This window comes from Astatotilapia calliptera, chromosome 23, assembly GCF_900246225.1.
Source record: "Astatotilapia calliptera chromosome 23, fAstCal1.2, whole genome shotgun sequence".
NCBI classification, from domain to species: Eukaryota; Metazoa; Chordata; class Actinopteri; order Cichliformes; family Cichlidae; genus Astatotilapia; species Astatotilapia calliptera.
In genome coordinates, this window is record NC_039323.1 from 20,188,231 (window position 1) to 20,216,090 (window position 27,860).

Genomic DNA, 27,860 nt, shown 5'->3' on the forward strand with positions numbered 1-27,860 from the left:
GAAAAATGTTAAAAGCAGAGACTTTTAAACCTGCTTTTATTTATTTTCAGAAGAAGTGTTACGTCCCAGCTTAAACGCCCCAACATAAGGTGAAGAAACGTTGGTTTGATTTTGAAGGATTTAACTGCCTTAGCAAAAGATAAAAGACCACATGACGAGATCCACACTTTGTCAAGTGTAAAGTAGGTGTTGGAGAGGAGCATAAAGAAATGGGTCCTAAAGAAATGACGGAAAAGCCACTCTTGAGTCATACGGCTCTTCTGCACCTGAAAGAGCAACAGGGACAACATGTTGTAACCCTGGAAAGAAGCCTAAGACTCCGAAGCAGGTCATGCTTGAGCATGTCTGAGGGGCACACAGCAAAACCAAGAGTCTCAAACTTCACTAAACATACATGAGGCTCATACAATAGTAACAGTGGTCACCCATTGTCCTGTACCGCAACAAGTCACCATATCAACAAAATTCAGTGACGCAAATGTCCTAGTGGCCAACCACAAAATGTGGAACCATGCCCATTCAATGATCTTCACAAGTGTGACTCAGCGCACACAAAGCACAGTTACTGCCATCACCCAGGCAGCAAGTGGACCAGGAGCAGCATCAGGAGTCGCCAACCTCTCCTAAACACTAAAGATTGTGGTACAAAAACACCCACCTCACTACAAAGCTGTAACTAAAGCCCACTTTAGTTCGGCTGAACGTCTCCCTGATGAAACCACAAGACCATAACTATCAAATGATCTCAAACCACTCTCAGAATTTCCAACAAAATTCAGTATCAGTGGTTTAACTTTGAGCAAATCTCAACCTAAGACACCTAAAAACAATTAAACTAACTTCACTTACCCAGCCCTCAGTGGTGTACCAGGCTTAAAAACTGAACTTGTGAGCTGTAGTTTATTGTGAAACTCTGAAGTTTACCTCCACCCAAGATAGCCAAACGCAATAAACTAAAACAACAACACAAAAAACACAAACAACTGCTTCAGTGGAGATCAAATGAACCTCAAATAAACTTCTCACCAGGAGAGTCCAAAACAACCCGGACGAGCCCCCAGTTATGTTATAACCTCGATCAAAAGCACCATCAAAAATTTAAGACTGATACCAAAGTTTACAGAGATGTTGGTTTAATTCTGAACTATAACCTCAGTAAAAATGACAACCTAGAGAGTCTGAAGGCAACAAACAGTCAGGACAAGGGGGGAAAAGATCTGGGTTTAAGCATCTTTAACAAATGTAAACAAAACTTATTTGTTCAAATTCAGTTAAATAAATGTGATAAATGTAATGTTATTTAAACCACATTTATTCCTGATTTTTCCTTCTTCTGAAAACGGAATATCTTTTCTGTATTAGGAATCATCCTCTGATTTCATGTAGTCTTTGCTCAAATGAAGCAAAAATATTGAAATACACAAATTCTTTAAAAATAATTTTATTGCTTATTTTCCTTAATTAAAAGGAATATCTAATTAATTTGCACTGGATTTTAAGAGCCATCTTCTGATTTCATGATTTGAAGAATTTACAGAGAAATAATCTTCATTAATGTCCACTTCACTGTTCTTCAAAGAGGCTGGTGTTCTCTGCTGTTTCTAAATGCATCAGTCAGATGTAAAAAAGGGGGAAAATAAGAAGCCTGCACTAAGTGCATGTGACTTTTATGAGTTTAAAAGGTCTGAGCGAGGCTCAGTCAGATCATAAAGTGACTGAAAATCACCAAAATTGTTTATAATTTTAACCTGCTAAAGATTTGAGGACAGAAACGTGGTGACTAAAGGCAGCACTTTAAATAAATGCCTGGGCAGTCACAATATGTCTATTTGCTTTCAACACAAAACAAACACGATTTTTATCCTGAAACCAGAAATCAATCACCAGAAAATCTTTAATATCATGAGGTAGATGGTTGCTGCTTTCTTTTCTTTCACTTTAAGAGCAAACGGATGTTTAAAGCTGATTTCTGAGCCTTTGCCCACTTTTATTTTCAACACGTGAGACTCCAGTTAGAATGAAGATGATGGTTTTTTTTTCTTTTTCGCTTCAGATTGTTGTGGTGATCAAAAAATGACGTCAGGGTGCCATCTAGTGGCCGAACATTGAAAATACAGAAGCTAACTGGCTCTCTCACCTCAAGACAAGATAAGAGAATAGAAAAAGAATAAAGGTAAGAATAGGATAAGATAAAATAGAAAAACATACAATACAACAAGAATAAAATACTATATACAATACAATAAAGTACTATACAAAAAAGAACAAATACTGTACAAAACAGAATGAAATGCTTTGTTATAGTAGGAAAAATTGCACTTGGTAATATTGCACATCAGTGAGGCAGTTACAATTGTGTATGGGATGTGTGTGTCTGTCTGCATGTTTGTGGTCATCTGCTGAGACCATATTGTGGAGTCTGACAGCAGTTGGAAGAAAGACCTGCGAAATCTCTCCGTCCCACATCGTGGGTGCCGCAGCCACTGAAGGAGCTGCTCAGTGCTGTCAGTCTCCTGCATGGGGTGGGAGATGTTGTCCAACAGGGATGACAGCTTAGCCACCGTTCTCCTGTCACTCACCACCTCCACTGGGTCCAGAGGGCATCCTAGAACAGAGCTGGCCCTCCGGATCAGCCTGTTCAGTCTCTTCCTGTCCCCGGCGGAGATGCTGCCGCGCCAGCAGACCACACCGTAAAAGATGGCTGAGGCCACCAGAGAGTCATAGAAGGTCTTAAGGAGTGGGCCCTCCACTCCAAAAAACCTGAGTTTCCACAGCAGGTACAGCCTGCTCTGCCCTTTTCTGTAGAGAACATCTGAATTGTGAGAATTTTTACCAGTGACACCAATATAACATCTCCACATTCACAAATATACATTTCTGACATTCAAAAACAAAACAAAAACAAATCAGCGACCAATATAGCCACCTTTCTTTGCAAGGACACTCAAAAGCCTGCCATCCATGGATTCTGTCAGTGTTTTGATCTGTTCACCATCAACATTGCGTGCAGCAGCAACCACAGCCTCCCAGACACTGTTCAGAGAGGTGTACTGTTTTCCCTCCTTGTAAATCTCACATTTGATGATGGACCACAGGTTCTCAATGGGGTTCAGATCAGGTGAACAAGGAGGCCATGTCATTAGTTTTTCTTCTTTTATACCCTTTCTTGCCAGCCACGCTGTGGAGTACTTGGACGTGTGTGATGGAGCATTGTCCTGCATGAAAATCATGTTTTTCTTGAAGGATGCAGACTTCTTCCTGTACCACTGCTTGAAGAAGGTGTCTTCCAGAAACTGGCAGTAGGACTGGGAGTTGAGCTTGACTCCATCCTCCACCCGAAAAGGCCCCACAAGCTCATCTTTGATGATACCAGCCCAAACCAGTACTCCACCTCCACCTTGCTGGCGTCTGAGTCGGACTGGAGCTCTTTGCCCTTTACCAATCCAGCCACGGGCCCATCCATCTGGCCCATCAAGACTCACTCTCATTTCATCAGTCCATAAAACCTTAGAAAAACCAGTCTTGAGATATTTCTTGGCCCAGTCTTGACGTTTCAGCTTGTGTGTCTTGTTCAGTGGTGGTCGTCTTTCAGCCTTTCTTACCTTGGCCATGTCTCTGAGTATTGCACACCTTGTGCTTTTGGGCACTCCAGTGATGTTGCAGCTCTGAAATATGGCCAAACTGGTGGCAAGTGGCATCTTGGCAGCTGCACGCTTGACTTTTCTCAGTTCATGGGCAGTTATTTTGCGCCTTGGTTTTTCCACCCGCTTCTTGCGACCCTGTTGACTATTTTGAATGAAACGCTTGATTGGTCGATGATCACGCTTCAGAAGCTTTGCAATTTTGAGACTGCTGCATCCCTCTGCAAGATATCTCACTATTTTTGACTTTTCTGAGCCTGTCAAGTCCTTCTTTTGACCCATTTTGCCAAAGGGAAGGACGTTGCCTAATAATTATGCACACCTGATATAGGGTGTTGATGTCATTAGACCACACCCCTTCTCATTACAGAGATGCACATCACCTAATATGCTTAATTGGTAGTAGGCTTTCGAGCCTATACAGCTTGGAGTAAGACAACATGCATGAAGAGGATGATGTGGACAAAATACTCATTTGCCTAATAATTCTGCACTCCCTGTATGCGGTGCGCATAGATGCACACCTTTCAGCATTGATGGTGCCTTTCCAGATGTGCAACCTGCCAGTTCCATAAGCACTGATGCACCTTCATAGAGAGATGTAGGCTTTGAACTAAGCGTTAATAACAAGCCTAATGATGCTATCCTCTTCAGTCCAAAGTGTGTCTAAACATTCGATTTGTTTTCTTTGTTCTAATGTGAACAACATATGGGTTTGTGAGCTTTCTAGATCCTTTCATTCTGTTTATACATTCATTTTACACGGTCACAGTTCAGTTTCCCTCAACTCAAGCACTTCAGAACATTATGGAGAATGTAAAAGTCAGTAGTGAGGGCCGTGCAACCTTTCTCCGTCATGTCTTCCTCTTCTTTCACTGCACTCACTGTTACCAACAGTTGGGTGTCACTGCTTCAGCCTTGATCACATTAACCACACACTGCCTAGATTATCTTAAAAACTCAACATCACAGCTTGTCTCTTGTGTTTTCAGGTCCAAATGATCCTTCAGTTTCCAAAATCAAACAAACACTTAGAGGCAAAACCTGTCCGGACTCATTCAGCTCGAATGAAATGATCGATGTGGTCATTCTGCCCGGTGTTACAATAAAGTTTAACATCAAGGTATCCATGAAAAAGATGATTTAGGAGGTCTAGCTGATTAAGATGACAACGTTTCTATTTATTCTCTATTGAACCATTTCTTTAAAAAAACAAACAAAGTTGTACACTTCTGCTTTCATTTTGGACAGAAACAGACTGAAAACTAAGTATCAGTGACTTTTGACAGATGACAGTGTGCTAGATGTGGAGCTGTGATTATGCTAATCTCTTTTTTAATAAAGCAAACACTGTAAATTTGATTATTCATTTTATTATCACATTAAGAAGAGTTTATCTACAAGCCGACAGCAACAAACACATTCCAGCTTTAATTGAGCTAAATGTGTAATTAATTAGAGTATATGCAGATGATGCAAAGATTTAAAGGGCTGATTCCCTTTGAAACTTTGATTATAAATTATGACTTTATTCATAAAGGAAGTGAAAGCTTATTACAAAAGGAGTGTCTGGAAGTGGTATAATCAGATATGAGGAATGTCTGATACTGTAATACTGAAAACAGACATACAAAAGAGCTAAATAACGAGAAAAATTAGGTTTTAAAACAAGTGGGAGCACAGACACCAGTTTAAGTAACAAAATTCAGATTTGAGAGAAAGAAAAACACTCTGAAGTGTACGAACCTGTTTGTTCTCCACATAAAAAGACTGTGTGCTTCCTGTGAACTCCAGTTTTACAAACAATTGACGGACCTGCTTCTGTTATTGAAAAAAAAAAAAAAAAAAAAAACTTGTGGTCTTCTACATGTGCCATATGTTTGTGGACACAGCTGGCAGTGAGGAGAGTTAAAGTAATCTGATTGTTGTGTAGATAAAGCACGATTTCAATCTGCCCCACAGCCCTCAGATGCTGACATGAGCAGCACGTTAATACCAGACATATAGCAGACGTGTCCACATACTTTGGGCCATTCACAGCTGTGCACAAAGAGTGAGTAGTATCATGTGGAGAACAAGCAGACGCCAAAGAAGAAGAGAAACAAGAGTGTTGTGCTCTGTGTTTGGCAAGTGAGGAGTGAACGTATCGAGTGCATTTGCAGCTGCTCATCTGAAGCTGCTTCAGTCTCTCTCAGAGAAGTTTTCCTTTTCTTTGGTTTTTGGCACACGGTCGCGTTGCCGCTGAGCTCAGAGTACGCAGCAGTGCTTCTTCTTCTTCTTGCCACTCGGCCAATTTTTGTCTTTACTCTCAGACATTTTCTTCTTGCGGACCTCCCTCATGAGGTCAAAGAACACCTGCAGACAGATTACATGGATTAACTGTTGGTCAGAGCCTTGTCTCAAAGGTCAGAGCTCTTTGTTTTGTTTCTTTTGTTCTCTACCTTGTCCACATTGGCTCTCGTCTTGGCTGAGGTCTCCACGTATTGGACGCCCCACTCGCTTGCCTTTGCCGTGGCCTCTTCAGCAGAAACCTGCCGCCGATCCTCCAGATCTGACTTGTTCCCCACCAGAAGGAGAGGGATGGCCTCCTCTTCTTTCACCCGCAGGATCTGCTCCCTGAAAATACAAGAGAGATTTTCAAAGTACAGGTCACTCTACATTAATGGTCCTCAAAGTTTCTTTGAGACAAGACTATTAAACATTGATGCCCTCATTAGTCTGTTAAAGTAAATATTCTCATTTTATCAGTGGTAGAAAATGAAGCTGCAGTTCTTAGAATGTCAACAAGAGGCTGGGTCCAACAGTGAGTCAATCTCCACTACAGATGTGCAGTAACGCACTACAAGTAACACGTTACTTAATCTAATTACTTTTTTCAAGTAACGAGTAATGTAAAAGCTTACTATTGCAAAAAGTAATTAGATTACTGTTACTTTCCTGTAAGCATGCTGCGTTACTGCGTTACTAAACTGTTGTGATTTTGTTTGTGAGAGTGTCTCATGACAATGACGTAAGCGCGTGCAACGCCCATGGCAGTGAAAAATCAAACTTCAAATCTGAGCAAGCATGTAGCAAGCCGCCACGGGAATGTGAAAATCACAAACCCCCAGATCCCCCTGCTGTCATGACCGCTGCGGCACCAGGCAACACTCCACCCTCCCCACTCCTGCTAAACAGGTGACAATAGATTTAAGAGCGACGGGGCTTAGTATCGCTGAATCTTTCATTTTATTTATTTTTTGCTGTGTTTTACATGCATCTATTTGAAAGAGTGTAAAAACAAAACATTATTTTATTTTATATGCTGGAATATGCAGAAAATGATTTTAAATGTTAAACAAATGTTTAACATTTAAAAGTCAAACACAGTTGCACATAATTTAATTTTTGCTTGAAGCAATGTGTATAAAGTTAAAAGAAGTTTTAAAGAGAGGCTTTTTCATTTGATTACATTTTATATGATAGATTATGCAGAAAAAGTAGAATTGGGCTGAAAGGTCTGTTGCTTTATTACGTATTCAGGTTGTGTATGAAAAGTAACTAAGTAACTCATTACTTTTGAAAATAAGTAATCAGTAAAGTTACGGGATTACTGTTTTGGAGACGTAATAAGTAATTAGTAACTAGTTATTTTTTTTCAAGTAACTTGACCAACACTGATCTCCACAGATTCCCACGTCAAAATGTCTGAATTTACAACAGAAATAAACATGTTTACAGCACTCTCCAAAAAAAAAAAAAAAGCAAGCAAACACTTTTTGTTCTCTAATTTTCCGTCACAACAGCTGTACAGCAGTGATTTCCTCTTTTTTATGACTCACCTGTTTAAACTTGGATCACGACTTAAAGTTTGCCTTTCTAGTTTTTACTGAAAGCTGTCAGCAGTTCTTTACTGTAGCTGCTAGCTGTGTGCTGCGCTTGATCTAAAGTCCAGCCTTTATGGGAGGGAATGGGAGGAATCTGTTGACTTAAAAGCGACCTGTGTGTGGTTCTTTTGAGTTTAACAGCTCAGTTTTCGTGTCAACATGTAAATGTGATTTTTCCCCAGGGCTGAATTTTTAAAAATGTTTTAAACACAGTCATTTTCACTGCCTGGTTGTATATTACTGTGGAGATTTTACTCCACATAAGTCGATTAAAATGTACCTCTGCTTGTTAAGAAGACTCAGACACTGACCTGAACTCCGACGTTGCTGTGAATGACTCGTGCTCTGTGATGGAGAAGACGAGCAGGAAGCCCTCGCCACTGCGGAAATAGTTATCCCTGATGGCTGCGTAGTCTTCTTGACCCGCCGTGTCCAAAATGTCAATCTGCACGTCCTCGCCGTCCAGCACCACCTTCTTCCTGTAGCTGTCGGCTTTGGTGGGCTCGTAGTCCTCCACGAACTGCGAGCAAAAACAAGAGTCACGTGACTGGGGAGAAGAAACAGCACAGAGGGAAGGGCTGATGGAAAATGTAGTTCTCGAGTCTCACCTCGTCATACATGAACTGCAGGGTTAGGGCTGACTTCCCTACACCGCCGCTGCCCACCATGATCACCTTGTGGAGAACCAGAGAGCTCTGGTTTTTGTTCTTACCAGAGGCCATGACTCTGGTCTAGGTCAGGTGGCTCACAGCTCTGCTCTCGAGTTCTGACGACCTGTAGAGACCAGCAGAGGTCAGCAGGAAAGGACATGAAAAGACTCACACATTCATTTTGGGACTTACAAAAAACCCCACGTTTGGTTTGGCACAGATTTTTATGCTGGATGCCCTTCCTGACACAACCGTCACAGCGCTTTGCGTCTCCTCCTGAACTTGAATTGGGGATCTCTCATGTGTCAGGCAAACTTGTTAACCACGACACTATAAGCCACTATATGATGTGCACCTTCCTAGATATGCAACTACACGCTGACACAGATATAAATGCAATGATGATGTTGGTCACTTGCGCAGGCAGCGTCACAGAATCTACATAGGTTCAATGCAGAAGTATAATTAAGGTGTGACGCAGTCTTGAGATTCCTTACCAGGTGATTCAACTACCACTCACTCCTTAGCAACTCATATGATGACAACAGGATGGGTCAACAACTCATAGGACAACCTGTGACTCCACTGTAGGGTGAACACCTGGAACTACCAATCAGCTTTTAGAGCAGATGAAACCTCTCAATGAGATGAAAACCATGTTCAAGAACCTTAAAAACAAAGAAGCCAAGTTCTCTTCAGCACAAATGCCTAAGACTACCAGGAACCTGCTATTTCTAAGACCTGGACACGCTGCTTGAATAATTATTTTGGCAAATATTGGGATCATGATTTATCAGGAAAGCATTGGCAAAAAGTCAAAAGAAAAGTATATTTTTAATAAAGGGGATTTCCTGGAATCTTCAAATAAAATTCAGATAAAAAAATAAAGAAATTAATCACTGTGAAGTTGTGATTTCAACCTATTAAGGATGGGGAATTAATGAAATGCGTAAAGTCAAAAATGGCAAAAATGAAGCATTATTGCTTTAATTACAGTCCTGCTCTACATGTGAAGGTTTAAGGCTTCTCCACTGTGACCTGCAGACTGTACTGTTATTATACATTTACGTTTTGAGGTTTTCCCTTTAAATGCAGGTTGTTACGCAGTGGTTTCACTGGTCTAGCCCACTTTAGGTCAAATTGGGCTGTTTGTGGACCAGGATCTATGGTTAATTTGCCGCCTCTGCTCTAGAGGATTCAGAAAAATTCAAACACACAGCTGAGTTTTTATGCTTTCCTCTGAGATCCAAAGAAACTGGTACAGAGTGACGCCGTTTTTCTGTTTCATATCCTCAGAGACGGACAGTCTGTGGTTTAAGTCAGCAGTTTGAAGGCTTTACATGTACATGCATATGCTTATGCTCTGTTGGTTTTATAAAGAGGTTAATGCTTTTATTTTGAAAATTAAAGTCTGGGTGCTTCTGTGTATGCTTAGACACATATGTGATAAACGTACTTCGATCACTATGTGAGCTGAAGCTGCATTTGCACCTAATTTAGTGAAGACTACAGATTTGGTGTGGCGGGGCGGTAATATTTGAATATTTTGTCATTTAGCTTGTTGTGATTATGGAGCTACGTCTCCTAACAAAGGTTCTTCTAAAAATAAGAACCTTACTGTGAGTAACGAGATTTTTTTCAGGTGCCAAACAAATGAGCAGACAGAGGAAACAACAGGATGCTTTCCATTCTTCAGCTGATTGAGATAATCACATATTTATCTTTCTGAGAGATCTTGGCCTTGCTGCGTTCCTCTTGTGCTTCAGTTTACGTTCGCGGCCCTGACACAAAGACGATATGGTTTGGTAGCAATGAAGACGTTTCAAGAACTCCTCAATAAGAAAAATCTCCTGGTTTGTTCGTGCTACAGTTTTCACAGACAGTTTGAACATCGAGGTCCTCGTCTTCGCTCCCCTGCGTTTTGATTATGAACTCACCAATCAGACTTTTTCCACTTGCAATTGGATGGAGTTAACTTGGCTGTGAATATCAACTGTAGGTTACTGACAATGTAAAGATGTATTTGCCTCATTTACTGTCCCCTGGCTGATTCCAGCTCAGTGTGAGAGTCTTCACTGCCGTTATTTACAGTGTTTGTTAAGTTCCATTCACACAAAAAGCAACATTGTGCTTCGCTTTGAAGGGGAGTATGTTGTTTTCGGCATATAGCCAAAAACAACATACTCATGGGTTAGTTTTAAGAAATAAAAAATAAAAATCGTTCAGCCCTCATGTTGCTAGATGATATTTCAGGCTTCTCACAAGGCAATCAGTGGTCTCCTTCGCCTTTACTGGTAGCGGCTTGAGTGGACGTGGCTTAACATCGAACAAACGTTCTACTAGACCAGGAATCTCAAACTCATTTTTACAGTAGCCCTTAAGTGTGCCAGCTCAGTGAAACTCGCCTTTTTTGTCAGTTTAAATAAGCTGAAGCACACATGTAATCCCAGAGATATCTTAATGTAAGAAACAAGAAGTGCAATTTCATCAACATGTCTCAGTTTTTCTACATAAAGAAGTGTTGGAATAAATCTGAAATTCTGACATTTAACTGCTCATTTGTAACTTATTTACTCTGGTGGCACATGAATGGCTACAAGGAGGTCTTTATCAGCGGGAAAAGCTGTAAAACCTGTGAAAATACAGGTACAAGTCCAACATTTATGCCCTTCTTCACTTGTTCCAAAAGCTGTTCAGTGGGGCCGATTAGAGCCTTTGCCAGGCCGATTCTAGCCCTCAGTGCCTGATGTTTGACACCCCTATACAAAGCTCTAGTTCTTACAAAGTCTCTGCTGTTAGCGTGCTTCACACTGTGATAGCTTTGTGGTGTTGTAAACACAGAAAAATTGCAGAACTGAACTCAACAGATCGACTGATTGTCACCGATATGCGATCCAAGTTTCTGATTCAGGATTGGACAAATAAGTGATCAACATTTGTAATCACTGACAACGTTACATCAGCTCTAACATCAGACAGAAAGTAGAGCCCCCTTAAGCACACTGAGGGGTAAAAATCCAGCCCTGAAAGTGTCTGCACTGCTGGAAAGTACTAGGAGGAGAGCAGGGCCAGTTCCTTAGAAGCTCATGGGGAAAGTTCCTGCCGTGGAAAAGGGTCGTTAGCTTCAGGTGTGAGTGATACAGGTCTGTACACCCTGCATGAGTGATAAGTATGGGAGGTATGTGGAAAAACCCTCTCGTCAGTGACCTTTCCAGTTGCTCGACATGCGGGCAGAGATAAGCTGGAGCTGTAAATAAGCTCCGAAATTAGCCATAGATTAATAACACGGTTGGCTGAGCTCAAAGAGGAACTATATGTGCTCCTATCAACACTCAACTTCAGCTTCCTCTCTGTCCTAAACAGCTGGAAACGAGTCTCAACAAGACACTAAACAGACACTGCTCTTCCCGGTTTCTGCCCCCGTCCCTCAAACGTCATCTCTGATTGGCCTCGGGCGCGGACAGGCCTGTTGTCATTGGTCGGTCGCGCTGCCACTCAAAGCTGCCCGTAAAGCAGCGACAGATAACGATTTCTGTTCCTCCACAGGGGGAAACTGAGCGAGAATCCGCCGTTAAAACGCTGCCCGCGAGGCAGAGGCGGACCGTGCCGGGGTGAACAGCACGGTCGGACTCCACTCACTCACCTGCTGAGGTGTTTTCCTGCCGTTCACTCAGAAATCCGCTTCACGCACAACTTTTACAAGTTCTCCAGCAGACTGTGCGCCCCACCTTGTACACGGACTCGGCGAAGATCGTCTGTGTTCGCGAGGACGACCCACTCTTTCAGCTAATCGCAGGCGGCCGCTCAGCGCACGCGCAAATGTTACCAGGGCGACTGATGTACCACTTTACCCGCTAAACAAACACCAACACATGTTATTAAGCATCTTTGAAGGTTATACGATTTAAATAAAGTCCACAAAATGTCTGGCCCTGTTATTTCTAGCAGAGAAACCCGGAAACAGACAGACACCTCCTACCTTTACCTTTACCGTCTTGTCCTCTACAGGATGTGACGTCACGGAATTCCCTGTCTTTATTGTTACTGAAAGAAAACAAATATTCATTCAGTAATATTTTTATAGGCCACTTTGACACTTCACTTTATTTACTACTATATATATATATAGGTGTTTTACTCTGATTTATTTTTACATACAAATTTTGAAGCGCTAAATATGGGAATTAAATTAAAGCTCTTCCATAAATCTGCTTTAGATCCTTTTATTATTTAGTTTTTGTGTTTGTTATTACTTAAATGTCATATATCATATTTAACTTTTTTCAGTCTTTTTTTGTGATTTACGTCTTTGCATTTGAGCTACTTTACATTTTTATCTTTATTTTTTCTTTAAATTTCATTAATTTTGTTCTACATACAGCTGACTAAAATTTGTGACCTTTGAACTTGAATAGATGGGAAACAGAAATTTAAAAAGGCAAATAAATATGATGACTGTTTTGTTCCCTTCTTAGATCACTGCAGTGAAGTAACTGTGATCCATACAGGAGGGGAACAAATGATGAAATTAGAATAATTTTAAAAATAGAAAAATAAATAAATAAATAAATAAAAATAATCTAGTAATTATGAAGCTGGATAACCTCACACTTTTTTCTTTTGGGACCATGATGTCCATAACGCATGAAAAGAAGCTGCTTTCTTTCAGTTCCCTTCACCTCTGATGACTTTATATTTTATATTTTTCAAAAAAAAAAAAAAAAAAAAAAAAAAAAAAAGGGAAAGAATGAATCGGTTCTTAAATATCAGTCTCCCAACACCCCCAGACAAACTGATGTGAAGGTCTTTACAGCAGTGTTGAGTTTGTTTCTAAACCAAAAAAAGAAGAACAATGAGCAGCCCAGACAGGACTAACAATTCTGACTATTCTGTAAACTAAGAGGACTGTGGCCTGCTTTGCTTCAGGATTTTAGTTTATGCTTATGATACCATCAGACGTCTTCTGCAGAGGAAAAACAGCAAAACAGGAACACAGATTTAAAATCAGTGATCCCGGTTTAAAGTAAAAAAAGTTCAGTTTCTGAATTTCTCCTAGTGTGTGCCATGACCCTCTGCTGGACTGTGAAGGTACTGCAATGATCAATTATTGTAAGTAGAAAGCTACTTTCAGCTGCTCCCTGATTCACAAGGGCCGAAATAGGTTTTATGTCGGATGGTCTTCCTGTTTCAGCCCCTTCCAGCGGATTTATGTCTCCTCCCGGCACTGAATCACTACACTATGAGGCCAAAAAATGTAAATCTTAATTCTAACAATATGTTACAAAATAAAACCAACAGGAATATAACGTTTTAAAAGTCACCTCTTTAAAACTTTTATATGATTTAATGCTGCAGCATGAACTTATAGGATCAGATGCAGTTTTATAGGCTGAGCCAAATGATCACCCATCAATCTTCAGGACCAAAGCAGAATGCGGTTGGTTTAATTCTTATGAGACTCTGTAGGACAAAGTACTTTGGAAGGATTATTGAAACACATTTTTTCTCTAAAAAATTTCTTTGTTTCTTGGATTAGCTTGGAGACCTGTCCAGGGTGCTCCATCTTCAGACAGTAACAGCTGAGTTAGACTCCGTTTGGAAAGTAAAGCTGCAGACAAACAATTAGAAAAGCAAAATGAAAACAAAGGAAACAGCTAGATTTTCTCCTGTGTGATGATCTGAGGTTTGGCCAATGTTTGATTTTCTTTTTTTTTTTTTTTTTTTGCCTGTCCCATTTGGTTCTTTAGCCATCAGAATTGTTGTCTGAAGACCAACAAGGATACCCAATGGATTTACTTTGCCAAATGGATCTTCGTGGCATTGCCGTATTGGTCCATTTGGTCGATCTTTGTTTTTATTATTTATTATATTTTATTTTCAGATGTTACAGATGGGACAGACATGAGTGAGGGCAATGTTTGATTTTCACATGTCAAACTGGGCTTCAGTCTAAAGTCTGGTAAGTTTGGCGACTTTAGAAGAACCAAAAGCACAATGAGGAGATCTTTGACTTTCAGTGGAGCAAATTTTCAATCAGTCTGTGAACAAAGAGAATAATTTCCTTCACAGCCTCATCAATTTTATGTTGACTGTTTAACTTTTGTCCCCTTTTCACTTGGATAGATCCCACTTTTTAGGTTTCTGCTGCAAAATTTCAAAATCATACATTTACTTACCTGGAAAGCATGAACATTTTCTTGGGGTGCAAAACTATAGAATTATTGAAAGATTTTATACATGATGTAGTTTCAGTGTTTGGAACAAAGATGGCGCCATTTCATTACTTTCCTCACGCATGACAAGGAGGAGCGGAGATCAATGACTAAAGTGCCAACCTTTATTGAACTGGTGCTATATGGAGCTCCAAAGTTAAGTAAAACCTGTTTTTAACCTTTTATTTTATCATATTTAGGATATATAAAATAGAATACATTTAAGAGTTCGTATTAATTAGAAATTATGATTCATGTGGTCATTAACTGTGAGGATAAAAAGGGAAAAGCAGATTGTGTCTGCTCTTCAGGTTGTTTTGCCTTGTGATAATCACCAGCTGAAAGGTCAAAGGTCACTGAGCCCAGCCTCTCTGCCTATCTCGCTAGTGCTGGCTGTAAAGGGGTGTGACGAGCTCATTTGGTTCTCAGTTTTACTAACAAATGTTGTTGTCCGGACTTCCTGCCGTGTCATTAGGACGAGCTGTTGCGGATCATGTTCCATTTGACTACAAAGAGCGAGGCTCTCCGATTATTTGAATGTTCTTTTAGGGCTTATCGAAATGAGCTTGGCTGAAAATGTAACGCTGTGGTTTGAGCTCCCATGGTGCTTCAGGGCGTTTACGTCAAAGTTTATCCACTTGCAATAACCCCAGGTGTTTATTTTAATACATGTGGCAACATTTGTTTGAATTTCCAAAAGTATGTGGTCACATCTTAGTTTGAAACAATAACACATGAAGAATAAAACCAGCCTTTTTCTATACAGCTGAGAGGAAATATCAGGGTAAGTCAACATTTTTCCATCTATGTTGTTTTTTGCCTGCTGGTCACTGACTCAACTTGAAAATCAACCGTTTTAAAGAAGCTAAAGGACACAAAACAACAAAGTGTCTACAAAATCACTTTTATGGACCATTAACGTTTAATAAGTTTCTACAGGATGAAGGCTGTAAAGAAAAGCTTTGATGTACATTAAAAGGTAATCCAGGCTTTATATTATAGCTACAACATATGGTACAACTGAAATGGTGGTATTTCCATACTTTGGGTCACATTTTTCTATCCAGTTGTAAGGTAATGTTATATAAACTGATTACCATATACATATCTGTGTTATGTTGTCTTTCTGAAGGCTGAGCATTGATTCAAGTTCAGCTTATAACAAACGTCCTTTGGAAAAAGCCAGATTTAAGGATCTTAAAGGATATAAAACAAAAGCAAAGACTATAAATTTCCTTTTATGCACCAGAAAAACTTTAAAAGTTAGTATGAGAGTATTAAACACAGGCTTCTGCCACTCTTATTAAGATTACAGTTTAATCCAGACTTTATGTTTTGCTGGGTCTTGATGTTTTATGTGATTTTTCCTTGTTTTTCCTCTTCCTTGTACTCATCAGACTGCAAACACCCTCCCCAAAGTTAAAGTGTTTTCCCTGTTTTATTTATTTTAAAGTGTGCTCCTGGATGATTAAACCAAACTGTAGTCGTGTTTTAGCGGAATCTTCTGTGATGTGACGTCTTAAAAGTCCACGTGAGCTGAAGCACTGCAGGATACAGGATACATAGACAAATAAACAAAAGCGTTACAAGTGGTATTAGAAGAGAGAAAAGGGTAACACCGAAGTCCACTGAATGTTCTTACTGTCCACACAACAAGTATTTTACATGTAAACACTTTCATTTTGAGTATTTCCTTTTTTTTTACATTACAGAATAAATATTGCAGCTTTTACTCAATCAGTCGTACTGTACATCGAAACTCTACATGAGCATGAAAAAAAAGTTGTGTTTTATCTCTAAATTTAGCAGTGGAATGTTTTCAGAACTGAAATAATATGACTACATGCAATAAATAACATTTGATTACAATGGCGATCGTGGCTCAAGAGTTGGGAGTTCGCCTTGTAACTGGCTTGGACAGTCTCAGTCGTTGTGTCCTTGGGCAACACACTTCACCTGTTGCCTACTGGTGGTGGTCAGAGGGCCCGGTGGCGCCAGCGTCTGGCAGCCTCGCCTCTGTCAGTGCGCCCCAGGGTTGCTGTGGCTACAACGTAGCTTGCCATCACCATGTGTGTGTGAATGGGTGGATGACTGAATGTGTAAAGCGCTTTGGGGTCCATAGGGAAAGTGCTATACAAATACAGGCCATTTACCATTTAAAGTACTCAAGAGGTGGTAATCAATAACGAGAAAATTCTCCAAGTAAATAGATAATTTTTAAGAAATCCAGCTAAATAATCAACTTGAACATTTATGTTTAAAGTAGTAAATAAATTAGATGAACTCAAGCAGATCAAATACAATTTGTGATGATCATTGAAAATAAATCACTCAAAAAGAGAGAAAGTGACACATGGCGACTGAAACGAAGTACAAAGAAAATAAAAGTTTTGACTATTTAATCCAAATAACTACTTATTTACTAACATGGTCCCTTCTTTAATTAAATTAGGGCATTTAACTTAATTCATTTTGATCTCCAGTTCCTGAAGTTCACTTTCTTATTAATTTATATGTACTTTTTATCTGCATACACAGTTTTAAATACTTGAGAAATGGCAAAGACCACCAATGTGCAACATTATAACCTTAATTTATTTCAGGTATATTGTGTTTGGACTTTTAGAAGTGTGGCTGTGTAAAGATTTAGATATAATAAGGACACCAATCCTCCTGCAGTCCCATTCAGTGTAATAAAAACATGTTCCTACAAATGTGCGGTGTATGGGTCACTGAAGCAGCCCTCACTGTGCTGTATGGGCCACGTGAAGGTGACAAAATACAGATTTTTTAAACACATAATGTAAATATTAAAAATGTTCTAAAATAGAATAGAAATAATCGATGTTTATAAACATAAAACTGAGTGTAGCTGAGTTTTTTTTTTGCTCTACTGTAACTTGATGTGATATCTCCTCATTAAGCAAATTTACTGTAACTCACCTTTTGTAAGGTGCAATAAGTTTATTATACATCATTTACATTTTTGTTACATTTACATCAAATAAAGTGAGCAGCATAAATTTCAGCTGCTTTTTTTTTTTTTAGTTTTTGGCATGTGTAGAGCACATTTCTTCAGAATTCTGCACAATTCAGCCCTTCCCACAGCTGTTTTGGGTAATCAGATTACTTCAGCAACAGAGGAGTCCTGTGGTTTTCTGTGGGCGGAGGAGGGCAGAGGGGTGGTGTAAACCTGTAAACAGCTCGGGTTTTTAGAGTCTGCCTCCCTTTAGGGCTAATTTCCCCACAGGGAGTTTTTCAGCAGTGAGCACCCCTGGCGCTTCTCTGACTCCTCGCTAGCCCCGCCCACACTATCCCCCATCCCAACCCCCTCTCCTGTATATAAGAAGTTTTGGGAGACTGCAAGCTCACACGGCAGAATGGAAACGCTGCTCGGTGCGCTCACAGGCACGCCTCCCTCTCATCTTCCTCCTCTTCCTTTTAATCTTCTTAATTGCGCGTCGGCACTCCGGCAGCAGCAGCACAGCGGGGGTCACGAGCAGGGCTGCTTGTAGACAGTGAGGATGATGATGATGGTGATGCTCACAGACTGAACTTTGAAGATGCTCGTGGAGGACTCTGCGCGTCTTCTCCGCTCTCTGTGGAATACGTGGAACCTCCTGCGGGGCCGATGCTGATTACCGTGATGCTTTTCGGGTGAAGCTCCAAAAAAACAAACAAACAAACAAACAAACAAAAAAACTGCACCAAACAAACGGATTATCGAGAACTGAGCTCCGCACTGCTGACAGGCTGCTGGTAGCGATGTGATAGAAAGGTCTCCTGCGCACACACCTCCCAGTGATCAGAGCCGTGCGGGCTGCCGTTACGCGCGGAGGCTGCTCTGCGCTTAAGGAGCGCGTTTCAGTCTCCGTGTTTGAACTTTATGATCTGAACTGTGACAAAAAAAAGAGGGAGAAAAGTTTTTTCTGCTCCTCCTCAGACAGAAAATGAGTAGCTGTCTTCTCAGACTGGCACTCCTCGTGGCTTGCGTCCTCTCCATCCGCTGCACCGCTGCGCCCGGTACCGAGGCGGAGGCGCGCACGGCGTCCCGGGACACCTGCGCGTCCTGCGGCGGCGGCGCTCTGCCGGAGGAGCCGGAGTCCGGGCGGCTCGACGGGGACTTCTTAGAGGCGGTGAAGAGGCACATCTTAAGCAGGCTGCAGATGCGGGAGAGGCCCAACATCACGCACCCGGTCCCCAAGGCGGCCATGGTGACAGCCCTGCGGAAGCTGCACGCCGGGAAGCTGCGAGAGGACGGGAGGGTGGAGATCCCCAACCTGGACGGGCATCCGATGAGCAACGAGGTGCTGGAGGAGAGCTCGGAGATCATCAGCTTCGCGGAGAAAGGTGAGGAGTCACTCACGCCTCACTGTTCTCATCATAAAGTCGTTTCTTTTTTAAATTTTTATTGAAACTAATTAAAACCAATCAGATCACCTGTTTTATTTAGGTATGAAAAAAGAGAACACATTGATTTTTCTCTCCGAGGTGGATCTGTGCTTTTGTTTCTATGCAGAAAATAAGTTCAAGGTGAAAGTCTTTTTTTTTTTTTTTTAAAAGATAACCCTAAAACTAAAATATTTCCCTATAAAAACTAAGTCTTTATGGACTTTTTAAAAGTATGCAGGTGTGAAAACAGCAGAAATTTATCAACAAAAAGCACTAAGTTTTAAAAACCTTTAAAAAATAGATTTTGATAAATCTTTATGGCTGCAGGTTTGTATAAAGCAGGCAGGACACTTGTTCTCCTAAAATTCAGGATGTGAGCTGATATTTGATGTATGCAGAAAGGATCAGGAGACACACACACACACTGAACTTCCTCCAACTCTGCTGCTCTGTGTGTGTGTTTAAAGTGTGCGTGTGTCTTTATATACTGACTGAGTGAGAAACAACCCAGAGAACATGCTGATGTTGAACAGATGTTGGTGCTAGGACCTGAAAACCCCGCCAAAATAAAAGCAGAGGGGCCAGCTGTAGCTGTAGCTGCTACCTGAAGTTGTTCTGTGAATCGAGAAGCTTGATTTCTTTCTAGAATCAACCCCTGGGGATAGTTTGGGACTGTTTTTGACCCCAGTTAAGCTGTCATCACATGTTGGCTGTTTCCACTGTAGACAGTCTCAAAGTAAACCAAAAGAAATGCTGGTTTTGCCAGATCTAAAAACTCATTTCATGCATTTTCTGCACACTTTAAGTAAAGTTTTGTGATTCTTTGGGCAGATACATTACAAATCAGGCACATTTTGAATGGAGTTTGGTGGCTGTTGCATTCATGTGAGTGACAGAAAGTGGGGACAATCCAAATGTGAGTGCTGTGTTCACTTCCCTGTAAAAAATAAACCAGTGTAAACTCTGCTCGGTGTCGGCGGAGGTTTCACTCCCCGCTGAGAGGCTTTTATGCTCTCAGATGTTTCTCTCTGTGGCCGCTGTGTTGCAGACCTTCCACCTCGGCATCACCCACTTGCCAGTTGGCTGGCGTTGAGCGGCGCTGAGCGGCTGCCAGTGGGGACATGGCACGGCGTCAAGGCCCACAGGAACAGTTTTGCTTTATTTGAAAGGAGCAGGGCTGAAAATGATCAACGACACCACCTGCTTCGCCCACGTGTGTCTCTCAGCACGCTCGCTGTCGCTTCTCCAAAACATCTGCTTTCTACATCAACAAATCACCACTCAGAGTGTCTCTGTGTTTGTGTGCATGTGTGTGCATGTGTGTGTATTGATTATATCATGTGTTTGAGTGTCATTTATCCCTGCCTGTTTTGGAGGATTTGAGCTTTTGTCCAGCTTTTCTGTGAGTGCCTGCATGCACATGTGTCTGCATCCAGGATACTGTGTGTTTATGTGTGTGTGTGTGTGACACAGCAGGCCTGTGTTGAATCAGTCTTCTCAGTATAAGGTCAGAGCTTTTGTGCTGGTTGTCGTGCAGCCTGAATGCAGATTGACGGGCTGAATCCTGCAGCCTGGCACCCCATTAAAACTCATTCCGTGTGTGTGTGTGTGTGATCTAACTGCAGCCTCTAAAAACACAGGGAGCATGGTGTTGGTTTGTTAGCTGCTGCGTCACAGTGACACACAGTTTGGGTTCTGACTTTCAGGCTAACTTTCTGTGAGTGTGGCGATGCCTTCACTTGCTGCTGTATTTATAAGCTCACTAGTGACATTTGGGTCACTCCCAGAAACAAAGGGTCCTGTAAAAATCAGTAGCTGCCCCTGTAGGTGCACCAATGTACCTCTTAAGCTTGACGGTTGGATCTCAGGGCAACTTTGTAGTACAGATTTGCACCTCTTTATATCCACCAGGTCACTGGGGTAAAGGTTAACATTCACCCAAATAAAAAAAGCATTTAACAGAAAAACACCAAAAGACTTTGTTTGAAGTTCAACATCTTCTACTTTATGAATGTTTTAAAGTTTTTCTTCTGCATGTGTATAAAATAAAAAACAAACTCAGCCCCTACTCTTGCAACCTAGTCACTGCTAACCTCTTAACATCCAACTAGACGAGGGGTGGGCGACTTTAGAAGCTCATATTGACTTAGTAAAGCAAAAGACCAAACAGTTGTTCACTGCACAAGCAAATAACGCTAACAAAAACATTCTCCAAAATGCTGCATGAGCATTTAAATTATCTCACATATTGCCATTTGGATGAAATGCGTGACTGAACAGGTTAGTGATAAAACAGGCTGAACTGGAATCAAGTCCTTTTTTCCTCCCCTCACCTCCACCTGGTTGTGGCAGACGGCTGCCCCTCCCTGAGCCTGGAAACCCCGTAAAAGGGGAGTTTTTTTCTTCCCACTGTCACCAAGTGTTTCTTCTCTGTGGGTCGTCACATTGCTGGGGTTTCTCTACAATACTGTAGAGCCTTTACCTTACAATATAAAGTGCCTTAAAGGGACTGCTGCTGCGATTTGGTTTGAACTAAACTGAAGTAAATGGCAGTTTAGAGTCTCTGCGGTCATTTACTTTAAGATTGTTTGGCACAATGCTGTCTGTGGTTGGTTTTTCATGGGTTGTTTTCAGGACATTGTTGGTAGATTTAGATGGTCTGTGGGCCGGTTCTAGTCCTCAGGCTGGTGGCAGACATAGAGTTGCATTTCTAACCACATGCTACAAAATACAAGACGTTACCTTCCCATCTACTCAATTCAATTCTGACACATTTAGCACCAAAAAGTCTTGCCTGATGGTCATTTCAGTACATTATGAGGACCTTTTGATCATATCAAATGATCTCCATAAAATAGCAATGTGTAAAATAGTGTTTATTTGACAGTTTTCCCCCTCAAACATGAATAAAATTGCTGTACTGGATGGTTCATTTTTTCCCATTTTTACATATTTAGAGTAAAACATTTTGTAATCAACGTTCAACATCTTATTTAGTGTAATTTGTTAAAGCACAGGATGCAAACTTCATGTTGCTGAAACACACGAGTTTCCAGAAAAAGCACAAGCTCAAAATTTCTACGTCAGGATCTGGATCTTTTAGTATTATTATATAATAAATCACAAAGGGTCATTCATTGTTTTAAAAAAAGGAGAAGTAACTGAGTTTTAACAGATCTCTGTTGTTTGACCACTTTGACGGCAAGAATAGGATTTGCTTATCTTCCTCTTTTCATTTTGGCGCCACTGATCTCATAACCACAAGCGGGTCAGCATTTCTTGTAGCCACAGATTTCAAATGAAAGACCATTCAGAAAATGTCCAGTGTCAGCAAATGTTTGACAGGAAAACAGCAGATAAGTGAATTCAAATGAAAGTGGTTACATGCCGTCACGTCGGCTTATTTTAGCTTGAAGTTTTAGTTACTGCATTAGAAATTCTTTTTGCAAATTTGCACAGTTGGGCCACTGCCACATCACAGCATGCTTTATTCATCTGTCTCTTAATCCTGACTAAACATTTGTGGCTCTGACCACGGAGAAAGTAAGATAAATAAATGATAAATATGTGCCAGATGTAACACCGAGCCAGTTGCTGTCTTTCTTTTCCAGCGCATGATGAGCAGTTTATTAAAATAAGCCTGTTTGGACACTTTCAAAGCATTTACCATCAAGCCGAGCTTGGTATTGATACCAGAGTCCTTTAATCTCTGGGTTTATCTTGTCCAGAAGAATCCACGACTTCCTTGGTCCCATCAAAGACAACGCAGCTGGCTCATCTAACAATGCTTGTAGATCTCATCCCCAAACCAACGCCAGTCCGTTCAGACCCCTCCTGCCACTGAGTGCTTGTTTATATCTGCATCACAGGCATTTTAGCTGTCGCTTTGATCTCTACAGTTTAGAATAAGTGAACAAGCCGAGGGTTTTAGCATCTTGATAGAATATGTGGTGACAGACGAACATAAACCACCTGTGAAATCTGCGCCTGGAGCTCAACTTAACCTTTGTTATCCTTTTGTAGAAACTTTACTTTATCATCCTTGATTTTTATGGTGACAGCAGCGGTCTAATCTGCGGGCAGTGTTTGATGTAACAGCCAAGTTGCTGACTCAGAGATGTCCTTGTCTCAAGATGGATGAGGCGAAGCTTGTAGAGTTAGAACGTCTTTCACACTGTTTCAGATTTATGTTTTGTGTACTCACAAGCCTTGTATCCAGTTCAGGGAAGCTTTCATGGTATTTGGTTGGTCTTCTCCTTTTTTTTTTTATGGTTAAAGCTCTCGAGGTTCATTCACTGAAGTCTGTGGCCTCCTAAATGCTGTCAGTCTCAATTCATCCTGGTCAGCTGCACTCAGTTCAGTTCAGGAGGTTCAGACCTGATTAATGGCACTAAGCGTCTTCATCTGACATCCGTCAATCAGCTTCTCATTGGGGCATTTAAAATAAAAGCAAAGTTGCAAGTTCTAGGTTTGAAACAGCCACTGAAAGCTCCAGAAGCATCTCAAGATAAATGACCCCAAAATGTAAAACGCAGTAGATTGATTAGACCGTTTCTTCTAGTCATGAGAGTGTGGAGTACTGTTTCACTCCACCATCAATTACTCAAGAGTACTTAAAGGATATTTACATGTCTCTGCTCCAGATCAAAACTTTAATCCCACAAGAGAAATAAATGAGATGGATTGCAATCCATACAAAGCAGCCCAGACCAAACAATCCTGGCATTTTGTTGTAGTTTAAGTACTTGGAATACTTCTAAGACCAACATGGTGGTATTAATCTGTCTAGAGGTATCATTGGGTTTGAGGGGATTTGAGGATTTGTATTTTTCAGTCACAGTTCTTTAAAAGAGCTAATAGTCCTTAAACCTGTGTCCATGTGCAGTGTCTGCACAGTCTCTGAGAAAAAGCTAACGCCATGGAGATAGTCTTTCTTGTGTCTCCTGAGGCTTCATAGACCTGTATTGCTCTGTCAGGCCTCATTGTAAGGACAGTCAGGCTTTGTATGATTTTATTTTCTAAATTAGTAACATATGATTTTATTTTCAGCCTTTGCTTTTGTGAGGTGCGTTTTTAGGTGCCAAACTAACTTATCCCTCTCCTTTCTATATCTAGATCTTTCCAGTCACTTGTTTCTCTTTTCTGAAATGAGCAGCTTCTGTCATCTTCAGGACTGCTTCAGAAGTTTATCAGAAGTTATCTGCCTATACAGCTTACTAGGGCTAATCTTGGAAAAACCCAGAACCTGTTCTCGTGCTTCTTTATTGATATATACTGAAGTGTCAAAACTGATCATTAAGGGTACAAGGGAGGTCATCAGATGTTGCCTTTATGGGGAGAAAGAGTTATATCTTAATATAAACATTTACCCATGAGCTGGTTGTCACTGCCCTTTACTTTCAATCGTCAGTGGTCTTTCCAGATGGCGTATTCTGAACAGTTACTTGACATCATTGTTAATACCTCTGATGTGTTTTTGCTCCTTAGATGATATGGTGACATCCCAGTCCAGCCTGTTTTTCCTGATCTCCAGCGAGGGGAACCAGAACCTGTATGTGACGCAAGCCACCCTATGGCTCTACTTTAAGGTGCTGCCGGCACCTTTGGAGGTGCGTGCCAGGCGTAAGGTTACGGTGAAGGTGTACTACCAGGAGCCCGGCCTTGGCAGCAAATGGAACCTGGTGGAAAAACGAGTGGAGCTAAAACGCAGTGGCTGGCACACCTTTATGCTGACTGATGCTGTCCGGTTGGTGTTCGAGAAAGGTGACAGGCGACAGAACCTGGATATCCGCTGTGAGGGCTGCGAGGCAGAGGGTGTCTTGCCCATTTTGCTCAATGTCCATGATGAGTCCCACCGACCTTTCCTGGTGGTACAGGCGAGGCAGGCTGACAGCAAACACCGGATCCGGAAGCGAGGACTGGAGTGTGATGGCAGCAGCAACCTGTGCTGCCGGCAGCAGTTCTACATAGACTTCCGACTCATCGGTTGGAGCGACTGGATCATTGCACCGTCAGGCTACTACGGGAACTACTGTGAGGGGAATTGTCCGGCTTACATGGCCGGTGTCCCCGGTTCAGCTTCATCCTTTCACACAGCAGTGGTGAACCAGTACCGCTTGCGGGGGATGAGTCCGGGCTCCATGAATTCCTGCTGCATCCCCACAAAGCTCAGTACCATGTCCATGCTCTACTTTGACGACGAATACAACATCGTCAAGCGTGACGTTCCAAACATGATCGTGGACGAGTGTGGCTGTGCTTGAGTATGTTTTTCCTGTTTACTTAAAGTGGAACTGAAGAACTAAACAGATTCACAATATTACAAAAAAATTAAATATTAAAATATTTATGGACGACGGAGAAAACATGTGCACGCACAACCTCATCCACACATATCTACACACCCTCATATATGCCTGCACAAAAACTTGTATATATATTTATGTTTGTTGATATATTCATAATATGAGTTTGAAGACTTAGTCTCCTGCAGACAGAAATGAAGAGTTCTCTTCCAAATCTTTAAAAATCCACTTGGAAAACAATCAATATCTGAAGTTCTTCATTAATTATCTCTAAGATAATGAGGATCTGGTTTGTTAAATTGTGTAAGACTTACTTAACCTACTAGCCTTTACAAAGCAGCATCATCTGATGTAATTTTCTGCTATCACTCAAGTTGTTAGTATAGGCGCCACTTGAAACTCTTCATGAGTAGAACATAAACCCAACCTTGAATGTTAAAATGCTGTCTCCAGAGGAGGTAAAAGGAGCTTTACATGAGTAACAATGAAGGTTGGGGGGGTGATTCTGCTATGCCTCTTTCAAGAGTACTTTGGACAAACACTGAAAATGTCTTCACACCACTCAAGCTACACCAACATACAGCACTTCTGGCTTGGATCGTACAGCACTTCTGGCCTTAACAAAGTTTGTTCCATAATAAGACCTGCAAATTCCAGAAACAGATTTTTGAAATGAATGGAAACATATTCTATATTCCAGCAAACCCCAGTAAACAAGGTTTTTATTACTCCAAAACCATTCAATAATTATCCAAAATACAGGTAGAACTTTGTGAGATGTCACAACTGAAATTCAATGGAATATCTGCTTAGAGGCCATGTTTCTGATATGCATTTCTTCACAGTTTTCCATTAACTTTAGTGCTGATCAAACATTTTGATTTGAAAATTGTTTTACCCAGTAGAATCTGTAGATAAAAAAGAAATGGGTTAGTAGCTTGTCCAATTAATGTTTATACTTAATTAGCACTTAAGTAACACTCAAAGTGTCATAAGTTTATGCAAACTTAATTTTTGACCTCTTCTAAAGACTTTGGATGAGTCAATCAAACGCCTTCCCTTTCTTTTTGGGTTTTGTACCTCTGAACTTAAAAAATACATCCTGTAGTTGAAATCTTCATCACCAGTAGAATCTGTACATCATAAACTAGCAGCTCAACCAAATTCTACCCTTCTTTTGGGGAATATGTACCGTTAAAAGTAATAAACCCCATCTTTCAGGAATCCACCTTAATTTCTCATCAAAGTATGTGTCACATTTTGCTCCAATAAAAATATTTGTATCTGAGAGTAGGGCAATAGCTCATCCAGTCAATATATAATGAGCACCCATTTACCAACTAAAGTTCCACAAATTCTATGATATAATATTTGGTTTTCCCAGAGGTTTTGGCTCAGTCAACCAAGCTTCTATGCTCCCTTCTTAAAATCTGTACTACTGAAAGTAATAAACCCATCTTTAAGGAGACTATCTTACTTTTGCACTCAGGAATGTTCCCTCAAACTATTGCCCCCAGAGAAATCTGTAGATCAGAACGTCAGTAACTATGAGCTTTGATTTACCATCCGAAGTTTCAGAAATTCCACGTTAGTTTGTTTTGAGACCTATTCAAGATATTCCTGTTAGGGTGAAAACTTCGACCCTTTCTTCTTGGTCTTTGTATCACTGAAGTAAAAGAAAATCCTTTTAGTTGACGAACCAACCTGCTCATTAAGGTGCCAGTCAAACAAATATTCCTTTTCAGCATATCAGGAATGACCTCACAAGCAAGATATTTCCTTCACTTTCCTGCAGCTTCTCCTTGAAATGGAAGGTTTGACCCCTTCCTTATCAAAATACATTTAATGTAACTCTTATTTCCGTCAGTGAAAGTGAAAAGTTGCCATATTGCTCAGTTAAGAGAAGGTGCAACTTTGCACTTCCTGACGCACACTTTGATAGCACTTGCAGATTGAAATGCCTTTAATGAGCCCTACGTGGCACATCTACGCCCACAGTCCTTCTAAAATAAATAAGTGCCGCATGAGCTATGCAATGTATAGTATTTACCCATATATCAGACAAGATGAACTTAAGCTCTAGTGACAAACTATCACCAATACTTGAAGTAAGTGTGGCAGGCAGTGGTGTGTTGGGCTTCAGGTGGGAGGCTCTGATGAAAAAACATTCCTTCTCTTTTAAGAAGGAAACACTATTTATTTTTCTTTGATTTATGGTTAAAGAAGCAACAACAACAACAACAAAAGCAGGGCAACAGTTTGACTTATTCAGTATCCTCAAACCTAAAAATGCACACACCAAATCTCTGTGTATTTGTTTGTTTGGAAACTCCTTCAACATGACCGGGAGTTGAGCAACCAAACTTTGTACACTGATATAGCTTAGATGCCTGAAGGCCCATATATGTATATATATTATGTTGCCTAGCAACTACCTATCAACATGTGAAAATGCCCAATTTTTAGAATATATGCACAAATAAATGCTTTTAAAAGCATTGCATATTTTTATTTCTCAACATTAACATAATTTGTAGCCACAAAACTTCAACATTTTAATGACTCTATCACGCTGCCTGGCAACCACCTACCTAAAATGACATTTACATAGCAGCGAAGGACCTGAGTGTTACAGAGTACCCACAAAAATAGGCTAATTACTGTACGTTAATACATTTTCTCAGAGTGATGAAGTGTATCACTTTGCCAACAGCAAGAACAGACCAAACAATAGCATGGGCACTAGTCAGCTGTTGCTGACTGCTTTGTGGTGTGTGTATCTAGTAAAAACCAA

At 40.8% G+C, this 27,860-nt stretch overlaps 2 protein-coding genes across 3 annotated transcripts; one reads left to right on the forward strand and one right to left on the reverse strand.

The window, feature by feature from the left end:
* Nucleotides 1-4,994: 4,994 nt before the first annotated feature.
* On the reverse strand, nt 4,995-12,186 carry LOC113016604 (ras-related protein ralB-A-like). Of its 2 annotated transcripts, none has more exons than XM_026159539.1 (5): nt 12,137-12,186; nt 8,116-8,281; nt 7,819-8,027; nt 6,083-6,257; nt 4,995-5,996 (listed from the first exon to the last, which is right to left on the reverse strand). In XM_026159539.1, the coding sequence occupies exons 2-5, from the start codon at nt 8,227-8,229 to the stop codon at nt 5,889-5,891; spliced, it is 606 nt and encodes a 201-aa protein (XP_026015324.1). In that variant the 5' UTR covers nt 8,230-8,281; nt 12,137-12,186; the 3' UTR covers nt 4,995-5,888. The 2 variants fall into 2 exon arrangements, with proteins under 2 accessions (XP_026015324.1, XP_026015323.1); XM_026159538.1 differs by lacking the exon at nt 12,137-12,186 and adding an exon at nt 11,801-12,107.
* Nucleotides 12,187-17,753: 5,567 nt separating this feature from the next.
* Nucleotides 17,754-27,516, forward strand: LOC113016719 (inhibin beta B chain). Its single transcript, XM_026159775.1, has 2 exons — nt 17,754-18,719; nt 24,249-27,516. The coding sequence occupies exons 1-2, from the start codon at nt 18,320-18,322 to the stop codon at nt 25,022-25,024; spliced, it is 1,176 nt and encodes a 391-aa protein (XP_026015560.1). The 5' UTR covers nt 17,754-18,319; the 3' UTR covers nt 25,025-27,516.
* Nucleotides 27,517-27,860: the final 344 nt, after the last annotated feature.